General features: G+C 38.8%; 1 protein-coding gene across 2 annotated transcripts; it reads left to right on the top strand.

Moving 5' to 3' along the window:
* Positions 1-51: 51 nt before the first annotated feature.
* Positions 52-22,370, top strand: LOC140164481 (uncharacterized). 2 transcript variants are annotated; one of them, XM_072187761.1, is made up of 8 exons: positions 52-123; positions 5,594-5,764; positions 6,273-6,377; positions 9,183-9,306; positions 13,924-14,267; positions 15,611-15,714; positions 20,680-20,769; positions 22,109-22,369. In XM_072187761.1, exons 2-8 carry the CDS (start codon positions 5,600-5,602, stop codon positions 22,320-22,322), a joined length of 1,146 nt encoding a protein of 381 aa, XP_072043862.1. In that variant the 5' UTR covers positions 52-123; positions 5,594-5,599; the 3' UTR covers positions 22,323-22,369. The 2 variants fall into 2 exon arrangements, with proteins under 2 accessions (XP_072043862.1, XP_072043863.1); XM_072187762.1 differs by lacking the exon at positions 20,680-20,769 and having other exon boundaries at positions 22,109-22,370.
* Positions 22,371-23,415: the final 1,045 nt, after the last annotated feature.

The raw sequence follows: 23,415 nt of genomic DNA, 5'->3' as shown, positions 1-23,415 counted from the left end.
AAACACCCGGATCCGGAAGACCGGCATGAGGTCAAAGGGCAACAATTTGACCTTTTCGACAGCTGAATGACCTCAATCAACGGCGGAGATTTCAAAACAGAAACGGATGATTGACTTTGTGTGGTGAGTTTTAGGGTAAAATTATGCATTTTTCAAGTGTAAAATTTGCGCTAAGTGTATGCACTATGTACTTTATAGAATGTGTTATTGTAGTTTGCCATGTGACATTAAAATTGGCACATTTTCAACATATTTGCAGGTAAATAAATTTATACAAAACCGGAAGTCATCCACTTTTTTCACAACATTGCATTCAGCATTATAAACATGTTATTAAGCTTACACTCAAATTGATGCAGCACGTTCAAAGAAAAACTAACAGAAATTGCAAGTTTAATTGAACAGCCTGACCAAAATCTATAGGGCGATCTTAACTTTAGACCACCCACCTCGCATGATGATTTGTAGGACTACATACTCATCATCTCATGAGTCATGTACATAAAAAAAATTGCATTCATTCAATTTCAATCAAGGTCAGGACAAGGACGTAGGTATCCTAGGTGAATTCAAATTTGCCATCAAACTGCATCATTTTACATATCAAATTAAAGCCCTTGAGTAAAGAAAGCCAAAACTGAAAACATTTTTGTCATAGCACTTTCCGTATTAAGTTACATCTTGTCAAAGATTGACTTTCATCAAAAAGATTCTGCTTGCAAAATTCCCCAAAACGGCTATTAGGGGTGTTTCTAGATCTTAATCGCATGGCGATAGCAGCTTTTTTTTTAATGGAACTGCTATCAAAATCCTCTAAAATTCCATGTGCGACTTGATTATCACCATAAAAATCATATATTTGGGTCAAGTGAAGTATAGAAAACATATTTATGTAGGTTTCCTTCACCAACCTATTCTCGAAAAAATTCAAATTTCTATGTAAATATGCATTGTGTTTGCGCCCGGTCTCGGCGAATTTCGCTGACTAGTAAATGTGTTAACTAAGGTTTGCCTGGGATACCTAAAGGACGGTCACGAGTGACTGCAAACACCATCCTCCAGGAAACAAACTCACACTCATAAACAGTGTTCGATTTACCACCTGCATACCTGCACCAGTGCATGTAACATTCCCTCTGTGCATGCAGCTTTTCACTACTTGCCTGCACGCGTGCATGTACGATTTTAGTGCTAGCGATATGACAAGGCAATATACAAAAGTAAACAAGCAGTCAGTCCGATTTGGAAAAACCCACTCTATTTTTAGCGCAATATCCTGACTTCATTAGAAGGGCTGGCGCAAATCGCGCAATTGACAATTCCCGATACCCCTATCACGTGAGAACTGTCACTTTTTTCATTGACTTCCCTAGTCTCCTACACAGCCAGTTTGCGTCGGTCTGATACTTGTCGATCCTAGCGAACATTCGAGATAGCCACATACAGTCTGGTCCGAGACTATGACTTCCCTTAGAGGGGCTAGCGTAATGTGACGTCATCCACCAATTCCCGATACCCTCGCACATGTACAAGCTGTCATTTTCATTGAAAATCATTGAAAAAAAAAGAACCGGAATTTAAACCGTGGGAAATATTTGTTTACGTCACGGAAAATAATCATAATAATGTCCAGCAAAAAGGAAATAGCTCAAAAACACTTGCATCATTCTGGAAATCGTGCACCTCGTCGACGACTAGTTCTAGAACAGATGAAGCCACAGCATCCAGTGTTTTGGCTAAGAAATCGTGAGTGATCGGCATAAAATGACAATGACAGTGGAGCCGGAATATTATTACAAGCTTAACTGACAATGATTGTGATTCAATGTGATTTTATGTTTGCTTTAATTTTGGTGCATGCACACTTTTTGCTGTGCATGTAGAAATTTTGGGCTACATGCACCAGTGCAGGTAGGAAAAAATTTGTAAATCGGACACTGCTCATAAATGTACCTTGGAGTAGAGATATGATCTAAAATGGAACAAACATATTAATAATATAGCAGCAAAAAGTAACAGGGCTCTGGGTTTTGTAAAAACTTAAAAAGGAACTTACACTCATGTACAGAAGACATCAAGCAATATACTTTTGAAGTTACAGACAAAAATAGTGTCACCAAATTGACCAAAATTTTGTGTGTGAAATTGTGACAGCAGGCACATGTAAAATGTACACTACTGTATGTGACCCCAGATGACCTCCTATACTTTACTGTAAGAAAGCTGAGATTTTGGATGGTCTTGATTTACACACAAATTGCTTTTGAGCTAAATCGAGTGTCAACTTGGTGGAACATGGATTGCACTATGTGATAGTTTATGAATCCAGTATCATGCCAGTACGGTTACCAACATAAGTCAACATCACTTAGGTTTTGGTTGTCAAAATTAATTTTTAGTAATTTTTTCCATTGAGCCCCACAGTAAAGCCATTTTTGGACTGTACAGGCACATTCCACTTCCCTATGGACAAATAGCGCCACCTATAGTGTGTGATATGAGCCTGAGTACCAACTGGAAGCAGTGCAGAGACGAGCCATCCGTTTTGTCAAACACAACTACGACAGGAGAGCAAGTGTCACAGAAATGCTTAGTTAAGAACTCAAACTGGTCGACACTCCAACAAAGACGCAAGATAGCTAGACTTTCAACATTCCAGAAATCATATCAGGGTTAACCTGTCCATCCCTATCCGAACACTACTACGCCCGGTCACACGTCCTACTCGCCGTACCCACAGCAAATCATTCATAGAACTGTCAACAAAAAGGGACTCTTTAAGAACTCCTTCATACCTAGAACACTAAAGGAGTGGAATAGCTTGCCTGAGTCAATCGTCAGCATTGAAGAACCCAAGCAGTTCAAAGCACAAGTAACAAATCTCCAATAGCTCAACCATTAAGCGCACACCATTTTCCGGTTCGCCTTCCCCACTAGGGGTGTTGAACTGTACCAAGAAGAAGAAGAAGACTTAGCCTGAGGTTACCTATCAAATCATGAAATGGTTATTGTTTTGCATCATGGTTAAAAAGTTGCCGAACATTTTTGGAGTCAAGGTTTAATGTATTCTAAAGAAGGAGGGCAGGGCTTCAATTAATGAGGGAAGTTATGGGGGTAAAAAACAAGGTCATGACATTACAACTTGTCTTGAAAAATAATCAAAATAGCATGAAATGTACATTTATCAAATTAGTGCCATCACTTCCATCACATAAAAAGATGACCAGCTGAGTGAAAAGTTGCAGAAATTGTGAGAAATATCTAGGCATTGCATTTTCTCAGAAAATTACATCACATTTGTTGAGAAATTTGCCATCTTGAATTTATAAATCAAGAAAAAGATGCCAAACGCGCTTGAAAATGCATGATTCACTGGCGTGGAGACTGGCGTTTGTTAAATTGAAACGCACATACATCAGGGTCTTAGCTAGAAATTGAGGGTTGCCTGTCATTTGAATGAAATTGCCTGACCTAATTTGACCTCTAAAACATTTGCCAGACATTTATAGCCCATTGGGGGTGAACAAAGAGTTCAAATGTGTGCTGATATGGCCTTGTTCTACAAATTGGGTCTACTAAAAAGGTCAATTAGCTTCTCAAAACATACAATTTATAATATACATGTAGCATCTGTCAAAGGCATTAATTTTGCCCATCCCAGGAGTAAACTGGCCGTCTAAAATGACGGCCAGATGGGTGGCTAGCTACATTTTGTAAGACCGTCCTCCATCATGCATTATTCAAAAACTCTAGCTTCAAATTTGCACACGTTAGTTACGCATTCGATGCTAGAATGCATTGCTATCGGGTTTTTTTCAGTCGGACAGTTGTGCAATTTTTTCCAATGGAGGTTATAACTGGTTATTTATTCTGTTAAGGGGGTACTACACCCCTGCCCAATTTTGTGCCTATTTTGCATTTTTTCAAAAATTATAGCGCATTAGTGACAAGTAAGATATGTATATTATAGGGGCAAGGACAGACTACAACTACTGCACTGGAAATTTTATTGGCTAGACTTCTCGAGCAAATCATGCGCTCATGCTATGCGAAAGGTTTTGGAGCTGGTATGGTTTTTCCCATGATTTTACCAAATTTTGACTTTGAAATTTTCACATGTGAAAACATGTTTTGATTTTTTGTAAATACCTGATAGGTACGAATCATTTGTATAGGATTGTGCATGCCATATGTCTAGCATTATACTGGTCTCTTTTGACTTTATCATGGGGTATAGCAGCTCTTGGAATAAAAAAAAATTAAAAAAATCAATTTATAAAAAAAATATGATTTAAATCAAATAAATTTTTTTTACTGACAAGTAGAAAATTTGAGTAGTAGCTAGTACAGAGCACCCTAATCGATATGATTTACACCCAGTGCAGTCGACACTTTCGACAGTCGAGACCACCCAAAATGAATGTTATTCAATACCCTCGCGATCGATACTGGCACATGTCTTTCTGTCTTTGTTTGTTTATTTATTTATAGCATGGGGCAGGATGTAGGAGCTGAGAGCCCTGTGTAGGGTTGTACACAAAATTGTGAAAATATAGCAAACTTCAAACCTTTGTAAAGTACAACTAGCAAACCTTTGTAAAGTACATGTACAACTAGCATGGACCACAAATTGTGCATCATCCTGGATTGTAGATCTACCTCATAATATATCAACTGTAACAAAAGATGTAACTAGTAATAAATTGCTGTACAAAGTGTGCACATAATGCTCCAACATGGCCTATCTCTTATCAAGATCTTACGCCTTATAATTCCTAAGACAAACAGACTGATAGGCGACGGATCGTTCAGTGTCTTTGGACCCAGAATCTGGAACAATCTTCCTTCATCCATTAGGTCATCTCCCACAGTTACTACTTTCAAACGTAGTTTGAAAACCCATCTTTTTAACCATTGCTAATTTTTTGTTGTTTCTTTTGCATATTTTTGTTTACTTGTAGTCTTTAGTAGTAGGGTAAGTTTTTCTGTAAAGTGCAATGATCATTTCTTTGAAATTGCGCTATATAAATGCCGTTGTATGTATGTATACATGTATGTATTGCCTGAGTCACCCTGCTTATAATATAATTATTCAAAAGTACTGTACACATATTTTAAAAAGAAAATTTGATGAGGAATTCAATTATGCTATTAGTTTTAGTGACCGAAAATGAAGGAAAAAAGTTTTGATTGATAATGTCATAAAAATAATAAAATTATTTTACAATTTTTGACCGCCCTGTATGTTTATTGCATACCAAACTCCAAACTCTTTTGTTTTGAAGGGCCCATGCAATGTCTTTCTGAATCCATATTTATTTTGATCTACATAGTTTTCAGAATTTTAAAGAAAATGTGTGGGAAATATATATTCCAGAAATATATATTTTACAGTGGTCTAAAATGTATTCATTAAAAGTTGTGTTGGAGTGAATCAAAATTTGTGATCATTTTACATTACATGTATGTTACACAAAAGATGACCAATTCATGAATTGCGACCTACTAATATATACATTGAAATGAAATGAATACATGATATATGCATTAACAATTTTTGTTTGTTTTTTGTTTCTACTCCTAATTTCAACAGCTACTAATGTACATGTACAAGAAATTGAAGAAGCTGGCAAGAAGAACACACAGAATGGAAGCATTTGGTGAATATGATCCAGCGACTCCGCTTGGCAAAACTTTTTGTCCTCGTATTACGGTGAAGCAGTTTGAAGAGCAGGGATCAAGTGAAACGTATACTGCATTACAGGTATGTCATCCGACGGTGACAGGTCATGACGGTGGCAGGGTTGCCAAACCTGCGATTTGGTAGCCCAATTTGGGCGACTTTTGAAGATTTTCCCTGTAAATTTGGGCAATTTCCTGTCTATGAGGAATATCATGTTGTAAAAGAAAAAAATTGGCTGACTTTTCAACATTGGCTCCTGTGACTTTCGGTAGTTTCCAGTTCCCATAAAAACCAATGGTGGAGAGAAAAATTGAGCGACTCTTTGATTATTTGACCGGCAATTGAAGCTGAAATTTTTTGGCAACCAAGTGAGGCAATTTTTTTTTGACTCATAATTTGACAAAAATGGGCTAAAATGTATGAGGGGCAGGGTATAAAAATATTACATACCAAGGTGACCAGCTTCAGGAAGAGGGGCAGCTTCCCCTTTCTCCCCCTCTTGGCTATGATGAGATTTTTCGTATTACAGTTTCCATTCAACACTCACTAAAGTTGATCATTTCACTATTACCATTTTTTAATACTATAGAGCTTAATGGACTACATGGAGGAGCACCCTGAGACCTACAAGAAAGTGCTTGCCAGGAGGAAGAAAGAAGATGCTGAGAATGCTGGGGTATTCTCATTCCTGAAGGTGAGAATTGGACTATTCTATTTGAATTCTACACTCCCTCTGTGGAAGATGTTAGAAATATCTTCCACATCTAGGGATTATGAAAGATTCAACCTGAATCTTCCACAGCAGTGGCGTACCGTGGCCGCCCCTTCCCCGGGGGGCTGAAGAAAATCCAATTTTGCCGCCTTCCTCAACAGCCCGAAAAGGTTGCCCCAATTTTTTTTTTACGGTCGTTTGAAAAAGTGAAGAGCAAAAAAAAAGGATTTATAGGCGCTACCGCCCCTTCAAAAGCAACACATTTTGATGTATAGTACAATTTTTTCACACTTTCCGCCTTTTTTTTTACTAATTCTTTTTGTCGCCTTCTTCTTCCACCCCTCTTTTTGCCGCCTTCTTCTTCCCGCCGCCTTCGCTTTGGCCCCCTGCTTTGACTCCGGGGCTGGCGCCACTAAAGCCCCCCCCAAAATACATGCATGCACAGAGGGAGGGTGAGTTTCAAATAGAGTTGGTTTTAAATGTGCTAATTCCATTTGATAAATATATAATAGCCTTAGTAATTCAAAAATGTATTTTGAGCCCTGGATGCAGTTTGGCTCCTGCGAGACCAGTTAGGCAGGGATCACTATTTATGCAGGGGGACAGAGGATTTTAGGGGGATGCAAAAATCTTTTGATTGACTTGACATGAAATGTTGACCTTAAAAAACATTGGAGAGGGGACATGAAATTATAAACAAGGAATTTAGGATTCGAGGGGGGATGTGAAAATTTTCCTTCGATATGAGGGGATGCAAAAATTTTTTGCGAAAATATATATGAAAATCTTCCCCGGCGTAAATAATAATCCCTCCCTTAGTTCACTAAGAAAAAGAACAGGGCAATACAAATTGTACAGAAGTACCAAGCACCTGGTATTGGTATGAACAAAATCAACATACAGGCTGTATTGATTTATTTACTTGCATTTTGATACTATTACCCTATTTGTTCAATATTAACAACACAGCAGAAAAATACTTGAAATTCCATGTTCAAATTAAACTTAATTCTGAAGCTAAGCCTAGGCGTATTTATAACACTACAGCTGTGTTACTTTTTGTGCAAGTTGACTTCACTTTTTTGCATGGTTATTAAAAGTTTTAAAATTAGATTTATTTCAAGTCTGGTGAGTAGTTTATTTTTGAATGATTCTCAATTGTTTTGTTGTCCAAATCAATACTCCATTCCATAATTCCTTGTAAATTTTACGTTCGGTAAACTAAAAATTACTTTCAGGATTCAAAGTAGAAAAAGCTGCTTTTAACAAAAAAAACCTTAAAGATAATCAACTTGGTTTTGTTATTAATAATGTTATAGTAAGTTGCATACAAATTCCCACCTATTTATAGGGTATTATGATTTTACTGTGTTTTTTTTCTCAATAATTTGCGGGAATTGAAAGCCTGGTTCTGATGAGAACCAAAGGTTCTCGCAAAAGCCATTTGCGAGAACCTAAACTGGTTCCCGCAATTGATTGCGAATTGACCCCTGATCAAAATGATTGTTCTTCATCTGTTCTTCATCAGTTTTTGGTGTGTTTGAAACGTTTGCATCTTCCCAATTAACTTGAAATGACCAGAATTTTTGAAATGTAATGCATTTAAGTATAAAGTCGGGTTCAAGTCAATCTGATGATGGGTTTGGAAGTGGCAGTATTTTTTAAAACACCAATGAACAGATGAAAACAATTATTTTGTATTAATAATTTGATTTGGTTTGATTTGATACAGTCTATATAACCCTACATTATATATGCATATTACAATGTACATTATTATTTAATACCAAACCCATGTGTGACCTCAAAACTGTCTCCTTTCCTTTCCTTTCTAGTACTTCCTATTATTGCAGCTCATTTGAGCTATACTGGAAGTCCTCTGGAACTTAGAGGAGGTGAATACAGATATCAGAACCGGGGATGGTCCCCCTTCTCTTTTTCGAATAGCTCTGACACTTAACGTGCACAGGATTTGACTCTTCCTGTACACGGGACCACCAGCTTTACGTGACTTTCCGAACCACGAGACACCATTCATACACTACATATATCTGCATGTGCTACGTAGTATATGGGGGGTGAGAAGGAATTCTACAATTATATTCTACTGCTTTGAAGCAGAGACTGCTTCACACTTTCAGAGAAAATATCTCTGATACACTAACCTCACAGTAACTGAACATAATTGCAGGATTCCCGACCTTATAGGAACATTTTGGGATAGGTTAATGAATTCTCACCAAAGGCAGGCCCAAGGCTCGAACCCACGCAGATCGTATTATTATCCCGGCCGACGGCTCAGCGCCTTAGACCGCTCGGCCATCTCGCCCCATACTCCTGATTGGTTCAGCTGGAAATCTCTTTTGACCTAAATGCTTTTGATGTGAGGCTTGTATGGAGGAACTGAAGCCATTTTATTCATATTGAGAAATATTATATCCTAAATTTGAGTAAAGATATATGGAACATGAATTGAGTTGCTTGGATGATGTTGCAACAAGGTCACAATTTATTCTGTTCAATGAAAAGTGTTGTGGCATGAGTTTCTGTCCTATTTCTTCCTTTTCAATGAAGTATGTGTGTATGTGCATGCAAGCCATGCATGACCATTCTTTTTTGTGTGCAGGCATTTTGGAAACTACTCACTTTGGAATTGAAAGAAATCCTTGTATTGCACTATTTTAAACCATTGAAAAACAGATTCCCAAATTATTTTTTAGTAATAATAACAATAACTTAAAATTAATACAATTTTATTATTTAAAATCATTAAATCCATTTATACAGAGTAAAGTTTTAGAAACCATCCAAGGTGAGAATTACATGGAGCATAGCATCACAGAGGAAGAGACGAATGACAGGCTTGCTGATATGCAGAAAGAAATGGGCGAAGCTTTCAATTATGCACAAGGTAAGCCATTTTTAGGTTTCTTTCATTAGGCAACCAAAAAAACAACGACCCAGGTTTTTTTGCTAAAATCATGTAAAATCAGCTTTTTTTAAAACCAAAATTGATTGATTTTGACTGGAAAGTTTTTCAAATCATATTTTGAAAAAATCAAATTTTTGCCAGATTTTTAAAGCTTTGGTGATATTTTTGGGTCATTTTAGCCTAAAAAATGGTTTAAAATATCCCGACAGACCAACATTATTTGAAATCTGCCCTTAAAGGGCAGGTCTGTTGCAAAAACAAGTTTATCTCTATTCGAAGAGAATAATTATTACATTACAAGTTGACACACTCGTTGCAATTTTTTAATGCGTATTTCTCCTGAAAAAGGAGAAATTGTGTGGGTAAAGTTCAGCCTCGTACGTGTTCTTCCCCCGTTTTAAGCATACGTGTTCTTCCCCCCGTTTGGCTGATGACGTAGGTAAATGAAGCGGACACTATATCATGCTCTCATCACTTTGACAAGTTTGACATTAGCAACAATGAGTTGTACTATTATTTACCATAACAATGCTGCATAACAATATGCAGACTATTGTTCTCATTTCGGCAGGGTTCGCAGGTTTTTGCCGCAGGTGGAAAAAACCGTGGTTTTAACCGCGGTTTTAACCACTTGGCAAAAACAGTTTTTGCCAGATTATGCCGGCAAAAATGGCAAAAATTTAAAAAGTGATTTATAGTTCAGTTTTTACATCTCAAAAAAAATTATTAAGTTACAAAAATAAGTTCTCGAGTGTAACAAGGCCAGATTTTGTAATTATAAGCAATATATTAAGAAATTAAAGGCATGCGTTTTCATTGCCTAAGTGCATTTAACTGAAATGTGGCATGTATCAAATTCAAAACTTTTTCATTTCAAGGACTTGATGAGACAAAAAATATGTTGAATGATTCATTAAAAGTTGTGTGTTACTGTTTATGAGCTTTCTGTGCCACTTTTTAATATTTGAGTGACTATATGTGAGTTTTTGCCAGTTTTTTGCCACTTTGCCGGCAAAAACCGAACCCTGCATTTCGGAAATAAAGCCAACACAGTATTGTTACTATGTGTTTGCTTTGTAATATTTCATCCAACTGAAACTATAATACTTACTGCTTACTGCTCCCTTAACCGGCTTGGTCGTCGGGGCACCACTGATGACATCTTGACAATCTCTCTCCATCTGTTCCTGTCTTCCACTGCCCTCTGTAAGGTGGTAAATTTCAGGCCAGTCCATTCTCTTATGTTGTCTTCCCATCTCTTTTTCTGTCTTCCTCTTCTTCTTGAACCGTTCACTGTACCCTGTAGGACTGTTTTTGCTAACCCAGAGGAGCGAGAGATGTGGCCGTACCAACGTAGTTGACGTTGCCGGACTGTTGTTAGTAGGTCATCATAGGGACCAATTGCTTGCTTCACTCTGGTCCGCACCTCCTCGTTGGTCACATGGTCTTTATATGAGATGTTAAGGATCTTCCGGAAGCATCTCAACTCAGCCATTTGCCTGTCTTCCAAATATTGTTACATATCTTTGTAAGCACATCAATAGCTGCATCACCTGCTGCTTGAACAAGCTCACCTGGAATGTTATCTATGCCTGGCGACTTGCCCTTTTTCAATTCTTTCACAGCGGCTTCTACCTCTTCTCGCAGGATAGGCTGACTTTCCTCATTATCTGGGTAGGACTGTGGGCAGTCTAGGATTGATGGATCACCTTGCAGTTCGTAGTTGTACAAGTCAGAGCAGTACTCCGTCCACCTACTAAGAATCTCTTTTTCTTCCACTAAACACTTCCCATTCTTGTCCTGTATAGTTGCAGATCTGCTGTTCTTGACAGTGGTTAAATTCTTTACCAGTTGGTATGCCTTTCTACTATTGCTCTTGTTCAGGCTTGATTCCACCTCTTCACATTGCTGTCCAATCCAGTTTTCCTTCGCTTCCTTAATGCCGTTCTTAACCAACTTGTTGGCCTCCCTATATTCTCTAGCTCCATCTGGATTGTTCCGTTTACCTTTCAACTCTCTTCTCCTATCACAGAGCTCAAGCACTTCCTTTGTGATCCATGGCTTCTTCACATGGCGGTGTTGTTGCCTAAAAGCTCAGAGGCCGTCTCAGTGAGAGCTGTATTAAAGGTGTCAATGAGGGAGTCCAAATCCAGGTCTGTATCATTCATGCAGATCAGTGGAGCAAATTTTCCTCCGATGTTGGCTGAGAATTCTCTTGCTACATCTGGGTCCCTCAGTTTCTCAAGGTCAAACTTTACTCTCAGTTGTTTGGGTTTCTTGATTACTTTCAATCTCACTCTGAAGCTCATCATCACAAGATCATGGTCGCTTCCTCGTCAGCACCTGGAAAGCTGCGGGTTCTTGCAACATTAACACCAGAGCGAAAGCGCTTTTTGATCAAGATGTAATCAATCTGGTTATGATGGTTTCCATCAGGGCTGTGCCATGTCCATCTTCTAGAAGCCTTATGTTTCCCAAGGGTGTTGGCTAGCACAAGGTTGTTGTATGTAGCAAAATCCAACAATCTGAGGCCTCTGTCATTTGTTTCTGGGTTACAGTAAGGGCCACACACTTCCTTCCAGTCTGGCTGGGCATCCTCTCCTACTTTGGAGTTCCAGTCTCCCAATACCACTAGGATGTCCTTCTTTGGTGTTTCATCCATGAGTGTCTGAACTTGGCTGTAGAATGATTCCATTTCATCATCTCCATGACTTGTAGTCGGAGCATACACCTGAATGATGGTGATATTAAAGGGGGAAGCTCTCATACGAAGAGTGATGAGCCTTTCTGAGACTGGTTTGCAGCCCATGACGGCATTTACAGTATCTTTGTGGATGATAAACCCCACTCCATACTCATGCTTCGTTTCACTTCCACTGTAGTAGAGCTTGTGACCTTCATCTGTGCACATCTCGCCATGGAATTTCCAGCGAGCTTCACTGAGCCCGATGATGTTCCAGTGATACCTATCAAGCTCATAGGATAATTCCTCTAATTTTCCGTTAGGTCTCAGAGTTCTAACACTCCATGTTCCAATGGTGATGTTGTCTCTACCTCGGATCTTTGTCGCACCAGTTGCATACTTATCACCTCTGCCCTGGCTACGCCCAACAGAAGGCGCGGTCATTGGTCCGGGCTGCGACCGATCCGGTATGTTCAATTTATTTATTGTCATACTGTCATCAATTGGTGAATCTTAGGCAAATTACAGCTTGGCGGAGCCTATCCCTCTCCAAGCCGTCGTCCTGGTCTGTCCGCCACCTGCTGAACAAGTCAGCAGGCTCACAACCCCCACCAGTCTTGAAGGTAGACCAGGGCGCCTTACCCGTTATCTCACAAGTCGGTCGTCCCCTCACACTACATGCTACACTACTGTCTAAACTATCTACATGCTGCATGCAAGATGCTACCAGGGACGGTCTCCTCCTTGTATGGTCCATCATAACAAGTATGATAAGAGACTACAGGTCATTAGCTACAGTGTTTCAAACACAATTAGGGGGGTCAAATAGCATTACAATAATACAGGGAAATCAGATACATGAGTTTGTGGACTTAACACAGTTTATATGCTAGTCTCAGCGGCTGATTTTATCCATATGTTTAAAAACCATTAAATTTGTAATACTTATTTAGAGTTTTTTCTGTGAACAACAACAGTATACGTTCTGTCCATTGAGAGCGTTTATAGTCCCTTTTCTCAAAGCGGGCACATCTCATTTCATGATGTCACCTTTTTTCTAGGCCAAATCTGTCTCGCTCGAAGGAACTCACCGCTTAAGTTGGTTTTTGCGGAATATCAATTTTAAACGTCTTATTTTCTCAAAAAGGAGTCACTTTCATTGTCCTCATAATATTAGCTTGCCAATGATATGATGTTGTTTTTGCAATAGACCTGCCCTTTAAAACAAGTTTGTTGTTTTTCGTCCCCTAATGTACCTTATTTATATGGTTAGTCAACCAAATAAAATTAGTTTTACAAGCCCGACCGACCCAGATTTTGCATTTTGGGAACAATTGTTTTTGAAGTTTGCTAAAATCGGCTTTTTTTTGACCAAAATTTATTGATTTTGACTGGAAATTTTTACCAGATTTTTCAAGCTTTCGGTGATATTTTTGGGTCATTGTAGCCTGAAATATTGTAAATAAAATCCCAACCGACCAACCCTACTTAAAATCTACCCGTAAAACAGATTTGTTTGATTTTTCGTCGCCTTATGTACCTTATTTTTCAGGAGCATCAATAACCTCAGGTTTTGCAAAAATAATCTAATAGAAATTTCAGGTGCCACTATTATTAAAGTATAGTTTTTATCAATTGTCGTTTTACTGAAATGTAATAGAATCGACATGTATGGGCAATTCCTTTTCTCCGATGAAAGCACCAGATGAATTACCCTTCCTTTTACGTCCTACTAATTAATCAAATTTCATGGGGAGTTTAATGAACAGTCTCAGATTATAGGGTTGCCAGTTAGTTTCCTTGATCAGTCAGTGCTTGTGCTCCTACATAATACTGAATTTGAGGTGTGGTTTCCTAATTAATGTGATTAATGTCTAGATTTATACTCTCCCATTTGCCTTTTTTGTTTGCAGAAACTAAATGCAGCAATGTACGATTTTCTAAGAGGCTAGCAGCGAAGAGATCAGGCAGTCATCTTAATAACACCTCATCCAAGTCAGCCAAGACCATCCCCAGGAAGCCCTCCCGCAAAAACCTGCCAGTACCCCCTCCATACCCACCCCCATTGTCCTATGATGATGATGATTTCACAGTGGCTGATGGAAGTCCTCTAGCCAGGCCTCCAATAAGGGGAAGCAACAAGAGCAGGAAATCCAAGAAGGGTGGACCAGCAGCACCACCCCCACCACCTCCTCCCCCACCCCCTCCACCAGGCAATTTTGTGCAGCCTAAACCACTGGGAGAGAGGACAAATACTGTGAGTATGAACAAGAATCGATGTGTGGTTTTTAACACTCACTGTTTTGCCTAAAGCCATAGCCAGAGGGGGTGTGAGGATACAACCCACCCACCCGCCCACCCACCCCCAAACAAAATGCCAATTTGAAAAAAATCCACTTTTTTCTGTAGAAAACTTTGCAAATCAGATCCTTTTTTAAGGAAAATTTTTCAAACGCTCGGGGAGGGCATTGAAATAAACCCTAAGAAAAATCACAGAAGGTATCTTCTTGCACCCCCATAAATCCTGGTAATGGCCTGGTTTTTGCTACTATAATTTGAAAGTTTGTCGGATCAGTTGTTCAAAAATATGGCCATGACAGCCTGGTAACTGTATGGTATTTTCAGTACCGGTATTTGTGGAACAGTTTAGTTGAAAAAAAATGATGAGGCTGATTTTAGTGAACAGTTAATAGAGCAAAATAATGTGACACAATCTAGGCCATGGGGACCAACCTGCAGCAAATTTGAAATTGAAATAAAGGCAAAAATATGGGGTCAAACAAACAATAAAATACATAAAAAATAGGTATCACAAAACTTCATAATTTTAGTACCATGGTATAACGTAATAATAATAGTAACTCAATTTTCAAAAATCCCTCCTTTAGCCCCCATGGACCAGATTGTGTCACAAATATGATATACATGGTTGCAGCTAGCCCATGTTCCGGTTGAGTGCCGGGCTCCAATTAGAGTACTGGCTTGGGGCACAATCTTTTTGGTGAATGTGTGTGATTGGGAAAAAAGCTCCGGGAGTATCAAATCATTAATTTTTTTTTCGTGCTGGGTGGCACCACCGACTGTAGCTACAACCTGCTGGTATGCAGTTAAAAAGTCATGAGAACAGTCATGACCATAACTTAAGGGTGTACTACACCCTGTCCAATTTTGTGCCTATTTTTGCATTTTTCTCAAAAAATATAGCATTGGTGACAAGTAACATATGTATATTATAGGGGCAATGACTACAACTACTGTACTGAAAATCAGCAACTCAGAGCAAGTAGTTATTGATTTATTGATCAAATATTGGTTTTCCCTCATTTTTGACTGTAACTCCACAACTGATGTCTGTGCTGAAATAAAATGTCCAGTGCAGTAGTTGTAATCCTTGCCCCTATAATATACATATCTTACTTGTCCCCAGTGCGCTATAAAATGCAAAAATAGGCACAAAATTAATTGGCCAGGGGTGTATAGTACCCCTTTAAGTTCCAGCTTATCTAAATACTAGAGATTGAAGTTTATCATTACAAATAAATGCACAACAATATTTACCTCTAACACTTTCTCAATATCAATATTAATTTTTTGTTTTAGATCAACAGCCCTGGAGGGAAAAGGACACCTAATTCCAAACTGACTAACATGACTAGTACACCCAAACCTAAACCAGCCAACTTGAGAAAAGTCAGCCAGTATGGGTAAGTATGGATTGGTTAATTTACATTGCCATGGAAACTTCACGTTAAGGCCACCAACATCATCTTGTTCCCTCTATTGCACTTACTCACTTCCCATGTCTGTCAAAGGGGACACCCTCGCAAAATCCCTATTGGTTTGTACAGGGCCTTTCAGTAGTCAATTTTCACAGCACAGAAAATACCAATTTGCCTTTGGTAATTATTGGAAGTTGAATACCCTGATAAATAATCAAACGTTTGGAATAGTTTCATCAAGAGGTATATATTTTATGGCATGCTGTGTGATTTCCCCATTGAGTGCAACAGTAAGTACCCCCTTCTTGTGAGAGGGCGCGAGATGGAACAGCCACAACCGGCAAAAATAACCAATGGGTAAATCGCAAGTGACATCATTCCAACCGATCAAATACAAATTCAAACTATACATTGGTCATAGTATTGAATCGCACATGTAAATTAATCGCACAGAGTGTACATGCATGCATACAAGGGCGGTTTGTCAGCATATTTGCAATGCAACCAGAATAATGCATTGATGTCACTTCTTGAGGTGAACCAAAGAATAGGGCTCAAAACATGTTTTTGATTACAAGAGCAGCAGTACCACAGCAGAAACCCAATCCTCCCATGGTGCATTGCAAGAAATTGTGTGTACATCTTTCATACGAGACTAGTACATGTGCTTAATTACCACATTCACTTTGCAAAAGCCTTCTGTCACGTTGCTATACTATTCAGCAAATTACTTCAGCAGTGTCTGTCTGCTCTGTGTGATTACCGCATAAAAAGAACTAGGTCACGCTATGCTACGCAGCTTGACCAGTGAATGAGGTGCCGATGTAATGATGACATGATTCAATTAGCCAATCAAAACCCCACTTCCGTATATGCCATAAACTGCACCAAATTGGCAGACCGCTGAAGAACTGTGCTGAAAACTATAGAAAAGTACGAAAATCAGAAATGCACCATTTGCTTTGACGGAGAACCCCGTTTTTGGAACAAGACAAGACATGACAGGAAGGCATGATTTTATGCTATAGATTAGACTGAAAGAGTACCAATCGCCATGTTTGCATGTCACTCATGGATTTCCCCATGCGCTGGTAACATTTGATTTTAAAGTGCATGCTTGTTTGCATTGTACGAGTAATGTGTTGTGCCATTAACTTGGCCCAATTGTCGACATTGTGTTTTTGTCGGAGATACACTATATTGGTCTCCATGGGACAAACAATAATTCTTAGTCGGTACTCTTTGGTCCGTATGCACAAAAGAGTTAGACCGGGTCTAAAGTTAGACCTGGTCTAAGTGGAATATTTAATACCAGGAGAAAGGACATTTTCCTTTACGTTTTCTTAAGTTCTTTTGTATTACTATTATTTTTGAACTTTGCATTTAAATCTTTAAAATTTGCTAGCTACTTAGGAAGGAAATAAGAGTAAAGGTCCATTCCTGGTGGAACTAAATTCTGCTTAGACCAGGTCTAACTTTAGACCCGGTCTAACTCTTTTGTGCATACGGACCTTTGGATCTAATCTCTTTGGCACTGTCCAGTATGTGTCATATAAAGTGAACCATATTGCCGCCATCCACACCGCCAGTGCAGAATCCCAAAACAATTCTCAGAAATTGGTCTGAACATAAATAATGCAATACATAACATTGTAAGCTATGCAAGCTTGCGTCTAAATTTTATATTAATCAATCACACGCTAGCATGAGGCTTTTTTTTATCTTTTGAAAATGCTTCAGTTCAGAAAAAATGGGTGTCTGTACACTGTTGATACAAATTTGACAAGTTTTGTGTAAAATATTTGGTGTATAAAATTCCATGTTAAATTGGATGTGAAAACATCAAAACACCGTATCGATAACAGGCCTACTAGTCGGGTATCTACAAGGTTTTAATGTGCATCCCCCCAGGACTCTACTAAACCAACTTTTTTAGCTTCCTTTTATGGTCCTATAACACATTCAAGATGTTAACAAAAAATATTTCCGGCACTCCGGCCATATTCAAGGTTAAAGGTCAACACAGGGGTCAAATTTCAAAGTTGCTCAAATCTGGTTAACAAGCACACCAAATTATTCCTCTCATTGCAAGGATTCAGAAAAGGTATAGTTTGACCTACCTGCGACTTACCGTTCTTGAGTTATAAGCAAAAGGTCAAGTTTTGAGCGGTGGTCAGTTTTTTGGCCACACAGGGCCAAAAATTAAAAATGCTCGATTTCAACGCAAATGGTCTCAAATTGCTCGCCATGCAAAAGCAAGTCAAAAAAAGGAATCGTTTGCACTGTCTAAAATGCTTCGTTATTGACAAAATTGGTCATAAAGGTCAATCCCCCATTACAGCCTATTGACCACAACCTATGTTGTGACGTTTCCTAGGTAACGAAACATCCTACATGGTTACAACAATTCCTTATTTGACTTATTTTTATATAACAAGCAATTTGAGACCAATTTCGTTCAAATTGGAGCATTTTTAATTTTTGGCCCCTGTGTGGCCAAAAAAACTGACCGCCGCCCAAATTTGACCTTTTTGCTTATAACTCAAGAACGGTATGTCGCAGGTAGGTCAAACTATACTTTTTCTGAATCCTTGCAATGAGAGGAATAATTTGGTGTGCTGGTTAACCAGATTTGAGCAACTTTGAAATTTGACCCCTGTGTTGACCTTTAACCTTGAATATGGCCGGAGTGCCGGGAAATATTTTTGTTAACATCTTGAATGTGTTACAGGACCATAAAAGGAAGCTACAAAAGTTGGTTTGGTAGAGTCCTGGGGGGATGCACATTAAAACCTGGTAGATACCCGACAATACATTCTGTACAATCTATATAGTTTTGATCACAGTTTCTCTGTAGAAACAATTGAGCACAGACGCTTCGGGGTTGCCAGTAGGCACGGTTCATAGACAAGAATATAAATGTAGAAAAGTTTTGTAAGTACTGTGGAGGTAAAAACACCCAAGTGCATAAAAAATATGAGCCTGCACTGGTGGTGGCTTGGCCGTCGTCTGCTCCACTTTGATTTGACTCTCTCCTTGAAGGAGACTCAGTTTAATCAGGAATAGTGGATCATCACCTGCATGCCAAAATGGGCAAAGGCCCGAAATCAGCCGGGGGGGGGGTACTCAAGTTTGGTTTGGGTAGGGACGTGCCGCTGAGATTTTGGAAGTGGACCCATAAATATACCAATTTTTCAAGAAATTTGGACCCATTGATATACCAAAAGTCAAAATTTTCGGCCGAATTTAACCAAAATTGTCTTAGTTTTTACAAATTTTCCCAAAATGTTGGGAAAATTTTGGCTAGATTAAGGAAAAATTGGGCTGTTTTCCGAAAAAAATTGAGAAAATTTTGAAAAAGGACCCATTCATATACCAAAATAGGCTTTGAAAAAGGGGTCATTGATATACCAGAAGGCCGAAAATGCTACCCATGTTTGCGGCACGTCCCCGTATGGTCATTTGTACCCCCCCCCCCGGAAATCAGTTTAGGAAGATCATAGAATATCTGCATGAAGCGCCTAGACAGTGCTCAATCTGAAGTTACCGTTCTGAACCCAGGCTACTTTTTGTACATTACAATGCATACTGCCCATAGTATGGCCCTCTATAATAATACACGTACTGTACGGGTGTAGTATCAACAGGTCTGTCAATAGCCTCAGATTGAGCATGCTATGGAAGCGCCACAATACATTACAAGTATGCAATAGCGGATTTTGGAGACCACAGTAATAGGGTCCTACATGTATCTATAGCTAAAATAATAGTTTCTCGATCCTGAGAGCTCAATCGGCATGCAATGACAATTGCGTCAAGCGTACAACGCCTACCACGAACGCTTTGGGTATCGCTGCATTTCCTGTGCCGTGCGTGCACAACCAATCGCACTATTGTGTCATTCCACTAAACGTGCGACATTACGCAGTGCACGTAGTACGCCCATACTCTCAGGATCGAGAAATTAATATTTTCGGTATAGTAGGACTAACATAGATCATTAATACTACTATGAATGGCTAACAATTGACAAGGAAATCAAAATATCCAATAATATATAATTCACCCTGCACATAGGTGACACAATAAGAAGGTCAAGAGGAACATGTAAGTGTTTTGATAAAAACGGAGCTGTGAAACATTTAAAATGGGGTTTGGACCATAAATTTTTAGCATTTTTGAAAGTGTGAATGAATAATTAACAAAAATCAAAATCGAAAACGTTAGCCTCATTCCTCTTGATCGTGTCACACATATCTTAATGCCATAATGTACGATCTTATAACATGAAATTGGACAGTTTTTTTCAAACATGATTTTTGGCATATTTCTAATGGTCAAAAGAGCAATTTTGACATAATGTCATAATTAAGCCCCTGCCCATAGAACTCCATGTTAAATAGCCAAAATAGCTAGTGGGATTTCTTTCACGTGTTATTTCGGTTTAAAATGGACAGAAACCTTTCCTGGCAGTTATTGCTACTACCGTACTGACGCAAGTATAGTCCCACCTTCGAGTAAAGTCCCACCCCCAAATTTTCGAAAAAATTTCAGAAATTAAAAAAAAAAAAAAATGCATTTTGAAATCATTAATAGAGTATGACATGAATACAAATTATCAATTTTCATATTAAAAATACAAAATATCTTGAATTTTTTTTGTTTTTTTTTTTAGGTCAACCATGAATGATCCTAGCATTTAGGTCTAGGTCTAGGGACACTACAAAACCGAAAAAATAAAAAACTTAAAAAAAAAAATTGAAATTGAGTATAGTCCCACCCCCAATTTTGAAAAATGTTCACCCAAAAGCGGGGTGGGACTATACTGCGATCAGTACTGTAATAATATTTCAGCATTTTGAGTAAAGAATGATGGAAATCGTACATTATAGCTTTAACACATGCATCCAGGCTATTTAATCTCCTCTCTGCTAACACCTTTATTTCAAGGTCTACAACATCACTGAGTTCTGTCGGTAGTGTACACGATGAGTTAATGACATTTGACAAAAGGAAATTGAAATCTGTCTGTAATCTCAGGTGAGCTAACTCCACTAATCATTCCATGTTTTAGCAGCATGTTTGTAGTCCCTACACTTTAAATAGAGGAACAAGCAGAAATATCTTGTACCTAAGCACTTCACTATAATTGAAGACAAAGATAAAAAGACTAGTTTGCGTCTGACGTCACTGTCAATCAAATTCTCTAGGAGTAGGATCCTTGATTGGTTAATTAGCGCGGTGTAATTTATCTGGTGCTGATCGGAGAAAAGGAATAGCTGTGAATGGCGAAAAATTATGTACTTTTACAAGGCAAAAAGCAACTTTTCTAGGCATTGTTGACATGGTGCCTTCGCGAAAGAAAGTTTCTTAGTATAAAGACCTAACTTTTGAGATGGTTTGTATGTTTGAAGGTGCAAAATTAACAATAAGGCGCCAGGTTTTACCACCGTGTTCAGCAACTCATATCATCACGACACTTGTAAACAAACCATGCTCGACTTTGAATGACAGATGGCGTCAGGCGCAAACTAGTCTTTTTATCTTTGTCTCTCATTATATCAGCATAAGCCAGCAGTTCCCAAACCGTGTGTCGCGACCCTTTTGGGGTCGCAGCCTCTTCCAAAAGAGGGACTTGCCGGAAACAATTTAAAAAAAATACATCACCAATGGTGTATTAAAGTGCAGGGCACCATCATATTGGTCACATAAACATATTTCGACCCATTATAGTAATAAAATTTTTTCATGCGCACAGTTGTTGTGGTAATGTCATTCTGGAAGCCGGTCAGCAAGACTTAGAAATTGTGCACCTTTTGTAGTTTTGCGGTGGGACGCGCTATATTTTTCTCATGAATTTTGGATCAGTTTGGGAATCCCTGGCATAAGCACTTGTAAGCCTATTTGAACATACATGTAATAGTTCACATGCTAAAAGCAAACAGCTCAAGTAATATCTTCTGTAACTATTCTGTTCTGCTAACTAGTACTGCTTTCCATTGTTTTGTGCTGAATTAATTTTACTCAAGAATATGGAGAACTGTGATTGCAGAATACAGAAAGTACGACAAACCACATTGTACATGGAAGTGCGGAAATAGTGATTAGGGATTTTAAGTCTTAAGAATTTACTGAAAGTATTAAAACATATTGAAAGGTGCACTGCACATGCTTTACGTTAGCAGAGTCGGTCGGTGATCTCTTGCTTGACACCCGAGGCGTCTACGGTTCAAATCCAGTGCGAGCCAAGTAAATGGTTTGTTCATATTCTCTCCATTTTTGTTCCTTCTTTCCTTTCCAATAGCTAAAAACCACTTTTATGACTGTCACTATTACCTATTAAATTATTATACCTTTGTGTCACCATTTTACCCATCAGATCAGTCACAGGGACACCGTGTCGTACACCCCATCTCAGCAACAGTGTTACGTCCACTCCAGTCTGCGGCAAAGCTGTCGGCGCCTTTGGCACTGAATGCGTCACAGCCTTCAACGCTCTCATGATTGAGAAATTCCGCAATGCCAGGAGTCCACCATCTGCTTTACAGAGTCCATCAAGTGGACTCAACAGTCCCAGTGGCTTTACTCCATAGAAATTGCCTGTCATACTCAAACAGGGCTTGAATTGAAGTTCTTATGTGTTTGGGCCATTTCATTATAGGTCTGAAAAAGCTATTCCAGTTGAAATCCTTACTCCCCTGTGGAAGACATGACCTTATTCTGCCACACAAGGGGTGTAGATATCAAATGGAGATACCCATTCAGGTAACCCCATTTGATATTCATACTCCCTCTGTGGAAGATTATGGTCATGTCTTCCATATGGGGGCGTATGGATTTCAACTGGAATAGCCCAATGCTATGGACGTTTGTTTGTTGGCCCGAATCCAGAGCTGAGACAAAAATCCAGCCCAGCATTATGCTTAAAAAAATATAAACATTTTTAAAAATGTGATTAATTATGTATGCATATAATTTTAAGCATTTTGATCTCTATTTATTGCACCAATATTTAACATTAATAATGTATTCACAGTTTTAAACCACATTGGTTGGTTGCTATAATAATTTATAAGAATAATTATGTAAGAACTAGTGAAATTATGCGTCATGGGATGAACTAAAGTATCTAATATCATATCAAGTATTCTCTCTATTAACCCCTGGCAGTTCTTGAAAAGGGAACATAAATTTATCAGCTCTAGGCACAGATTTAGAGAAAGAGAACCAGGACTCGACCGCCATCCTGATACAGACATGGAGCAAAAATGGGGGGTATTCGGTTTCCCCCGGAATGCGCTCGAGGCAATGCAACCGCGACATTGATGATGGGCGTATTTAAAGACCCATTCAGTGATCCCAGCGCAACTGTAAAAAAATTAAAATTGTTTATGAATTGCTTAAAAGTGAAGGATAAGTCATTCAAATTGTCACACGGCTTTTGGCTGAACCACTCGCAGGCTATGTTTGTACATCTATGACAATGACAAAAGTACCAAAATCTGAATTTTTACGATCGTCCGGATGAGCAAATCAGTGAATGGGCCTTTAGGAGACACACAGAGATACGACCTGCACGCGATACCAAGACGCTAATGATGAGACGATGCAGAATTGTTTTCATTCGTCTCTGTGCACCGTCGGCAAGGACCTGAATACCCCCAATTTTCGCCCCATAGCTGACGG

Source organism: Amphiura filiformis, chromosome 11 (assembly GCF_039555335.1).
Source record: "Amphiura filiformis chromosome 11, Afil_fr2py, whole genome shotgun sequence".
NCBI lineage: Eukaryota > Metazoa > Echinodermata > Ophiuroidea > Amphilepidida > Amphiuridae > Amphiura > Amphiura filiformis.
This window is presented reverse-complemented; position numbering and strand designations above follow the sequence as displayed.